This window comes from Phyllostomus discolor, chromosome 2, assembly GCF_004126475.2.
Source record: "Phyllostomus discolor isolate MPI-MPIP mPhyDis1 chromosome 2, mPhyDis1.pri.v3, whole genome shotgun sequence".
NCBI lineage: Eukaryota > Metazoa > Chordata > Mammalia > Chiroptera > Phyllostomidae > Phyllostomus > Phyllostomus discolor.
The window spans coordinates 74,463,691-74,467,973 of record NC_040904.2 but is presented as its reverse complement, the minus strand read 5'-3'; the positions used below and the strand labels follow the sequence as shown (position 1 = coordinate 74,467,973).

Here is a 4,283-nt window from a genome sequence, read left to right as displayed (position 1 = left end):
ATTCAAAAGTTAAAGTGCATGTTTAGGAGTTATTGCAGTAATACAGGTGACAAATAGATGTGACCACAACTAGGAGAGTAACAATGGGGTTGGGGGGGGAGGCTGAATTTTACAGATAATAAAACCATAGAATTCATGAACTTGGATAGGAGCAGGCAATGAGAAAATTCATCAGACATAATGATGCAAACATAATGATTCAGTTTATTGGTACTTAAACTGAATTTGAGAACATAGGGACAAAGGACTGTAAATGTAAAGACATAAATTATAAATGTGAAGATGATAAAGTTGGGTTTGGCCATGGTGAGTTTGAGATGCCTGTGTAATTGGAAATGGCCACAATGTAGTTTGGTGAACAGAAAGATGTGGTGTGTAGAAGCAGAATTATGAGTCATCATTATATAAAAGAGATAATATTTCTAGCCTTTGGAAGTAGAGATACTTACTTAAGGTGAGTAGGTAAGACAACTCCCTTATCTTCCCATTACCAGCAGACCCAGTGGAACAAAGGCATTTTTAAAACATTTTTATTACCCTCTTCAAAAGTGATAAACAGATGACTTTAGAGTCCATTATTTTAATATTGTCACAGTAGGCATGAGGTAGGATTATCTGTACCAGTTAGTTATTCTTCCTGAAATTTGTTAAGTAAGGTTAAATAATTCATTGGATTTCAGAGTACATAAAAATTTTCCCTAGAAACACATAACTGAAAAGATTATCTCTATATTCTTAACAGTTAAACATGATCTGAAATTTCTTTAGAGATAGGGAAACAGGTTAGTATATATGGCTGAAGAATATTGTCATTATCGTATCTTATGAGCAAAGAGAATAACAATGATCTGAATACTATTCTGGGCAAGATGGATAAAGTATCTCTGGTCTCTGTCTAATTATGATTAATTTAACAATAATTATATAATGGCTACTCTAAGCCAGGCATTCAGTAAAAACAAAAGATTTGGTTTTGGTTTCTAGGGATCATAGTTCATTTGTTAACTAAGAAATAGACCTGAAAGTAATAGTTCCCCTTCACTAGGTGCATCACCAGCTAAATCCAGAGTCCCATTCAGTCATTACTAAGAATGTTAAGTATGATAGATAATCAAATTTCAGTCTCAAAGAACTAAGAAATCAATTGCTTTCAAAGAAACACAAAGTTAATTTAATCAGGATGTCTCTCATTTACTTTGGAAAAATTTGGAAAGTGTATTTGGCCCCTTTGGCCCTTTCACTATGGCACTTTTCCTCGAAGGATTTGTTTGGGGAGGTGGAGATTGACTTTGGTGTGTTTTTCCAGAAAGTAGCTGATAATTTTTGCTACATATAAACTCAAGCCAGGAGATCCCTGGGGGCAACCGGTGATAACTAACTAACTTAGTGAGCACACAGCCTGAGAGGTTAGATGTGGTAGAGTCTTTGTAAGGGAAGGATGAGGAGGGTGCAATGGAAGAGGAAGAAGAGGAAGAAGATGAAGAAGAGGATGAGGAACAAGATATGGAAGAAGGAGAGGATGGGAGCCCAGTCTGGGGTTGAGAATTACTTTTCTTAACATAAAGCAGCCAGTCAATGGCCTGGCTCTGTGGGCTTACAACTTTGTTTTCAGGGGCTGCTGTCAACAATGTTTTCTTCATATCAAGCCCATGTGTGTTATCAAGTTCAAAAGGAGAAAACTGTGATATCTTCTTCATTCCTTCAAGACCCTCTTTAAGAGCTTCATCAGGTTGGTTTTCTTTCACAGGGAATGGAAGACAAGATGAGAAAGAAGTCTCTGGTAGGGAAAGAATGAAAACTAATTTCATCTCTACTTCTCCCTCAGAACTGGGCTCAGGTGTTGGTATGACAGACAGTATTGCACTACGAGGATCTTTTTTTCCTGTAAGATGCTTACAATGAGTTTTTATGCAGGAAGCACAAGCTAAACAGACCATGTAACGTGATGAAAGGCGGGGACCAGGATGAGGATTTGGTTTTCCTCTCATTCTTCGAAACAGAATTTGCCTACAGAGATCCCTTTGGATTCTGGTCTTGGAAAGAGAAGTGATAATTTTATTTACAACATCATCAGGGACACTTCCACCTTTAACAATGCAAGGATAAATATAATCCAAAGTCCAGGGAATTTCTTTATTTGAATATGCCTTTGCAGAAAGATTAAAGCTGCTTTTGCTCTGGATTCTGGATCCCCATGCAGCAGCTATGTTTTTGGAGCTTGATAATGATTGACCTGAGACTTTTGGTTTGAGATGGGGTGAAACCAAACAAAATGGTTCTGTGACATCGTGTTTTTCATTTGGCGAAGTGGTGTTTTGAAACTTGGAGTCACAAACTGGTGAGCTCAGGGTCCTAAATGTATGATCCAGTGTAACTTTTGGGGATTTGGGCTGAAACAATGGCAAACTCTGAGTCTGGCGGACAGAATATGATAAAGGTGATTTTGTTGGTCTTGAGTTAGACGATGGTAAACTCAGAACATAAGGATTAGGGCTCAATACAGGTGGTGTCTGAGGTCTGGAGTCAGGTAACGGTGATCTAAAAGCCATTTGATTGGGCTGCAACAAAGGTGATTTCTGAAATAAGTCATTTGTTTGAGGTGTAGAGGTAAGTAATGATGAGCTCAAAGATCTTTGATTGTTCTCTAACAACGATGTCCAAAGGCTGTCCAATGAAGGTAATTTCTGAGGCTTGGGCTGAGGTAAAGTTGAGCTAACGGCTCTTTGATTAGGTCCCAAAGATGATGATGTCCAGTGGATGTCTAGAGAAGGTGTTTCTTGATGTTTGAAGGGGATTAATGAAGAACTTGAGGCATTTTGATTAAACTTCAGTAAAGGTGATTTACAGCAAAGGTCTAAGGAAATTGTATTCTGAGGTTTGGGGAGGGCTAATTGTAAGCTCAAATCTGTTTGATTGGACTCCAGTGATAATGATGATTTATTGAGGTCAAGTGAAGATATTGTTTGAGGTTTGGGGTGAGACAAAGGTGAGCTCAGAAATCTCCAATTAGGCTGCAATGAAGTTCTTTGGTGGAGGTCTAGTGAAGGTATAGACTGGCATTTGGACTGGGGTAATAGTGATTTCAAAAGCCTGTTATGGAAGCCCTGTGAAATTGTAGCCTGAGAGTTGGCAAAGACTCTCTGAACCTTCTGGTTGGGGCATGGTGGAGGTGCTAAAAGGTGATTACTATCAGATTGTACTCTGACCAAAGACTGATTACTGGGTTGATTTAGATTTTACCTGTGTGTGGATGGGTTAGTGAGTCTGCTGTGCCTGGTTGGTAAGAGTGTTCTAAAGGCGCAACACGTTGATCATAATATGCTAGTGGCACCATTCTATGAGAGTGGTAGAGGTATTTTTGAAAGTAGTTGGTTTGTAGAGATAGTTCAGTAACTGATAAGAGTCTTTTTTCTGGATTCCACGGACAATGGATACTTTAAATAAAGTCTTTGATAGTTTGTAACTTCTATCTTGTCAACTCTCTGATAATTACCAAATGTTTATAGTGTCTCAAAATTGAGTTGTAGATATGGTTGAAAAAAAGTGTCACAATTTGAGATTCTCCTGTTCTTTGTAGTTTCCTATATTTTTTCTGTCTTCTTTTTAGTTTCCTAGATTTTTTTCTCTTGAGAAAATAATTCCTGTTAAAAAAATAGTAACAGAGTTCAGAAGAGCTCCTAATAGAGATGATAACTTTCACAATTTGTTATAGTGACTACAACACAGGCTTTATGTTTAATATCTGTATAAATCTCTATAAGTCACTCTATATGAAGGTTTTATTAAATCATCTGAACCCATTTGTCCATCTGTAAAATAGATGAATATAATATTTAACTTATTTGGCTAAAGACTAAATTTGTGTGTGTATGTGTAACAGTGTCCAGGATATAACTATTTCTGGTACTCTTTTAATTACTATTTTAGTAAGATATATATATATATATATATATTACTAAAATATATATATATGGTATCTTACTATATATATATATATATGGTATGTTTGATACATGAAATAAAATCTTAGAGGAAAATAAAATAGAAGCTCTGAAATGTTGGTTTTCAATTTAAATTTGATTACCCACCATTGTCATCTTTTAGCTTAATTCTAGTTGAAAATCTATTGCATAATTTCAGTCTTTTTTATTGTTCACAGAGCCCTCCAATCGGTGTTATTGTTTGTTATTGTTATTGTTATTGTTATTGTTATTGCTGTACTACTACGGTTGTCCCAGATTTTCCCCTTTTGTTCTCCCCCACTCAGCCCACCCCTGCTCCCA

General features: G+C 36.6%; 1 protein-coding gene across 1 annotated transcript; it reads right to left on the bottom strand.

Moving 5' to 3' along the window:
• Nucleotides 1-233: 233 nt before the first annotated feature.
• Nucleotides 234-3,473, bottom strand: LOC114488351 (casein kinase 2 subunit alpha' interacting protein). The gene is given in 2 exon segments (XM_028502071.2): nucleotides 234-3,235; nucleotides 3,238-3,473. Coding segments are annotated over 2 exon segments (2,145 nt in total). The 5' UTR covers nucleotides 3,335-3,473; the 3' UTR covers nucleotides 234-1,187.
• Nucleotides 3,474-4,283: the final 810 nt, after the last annotated feature.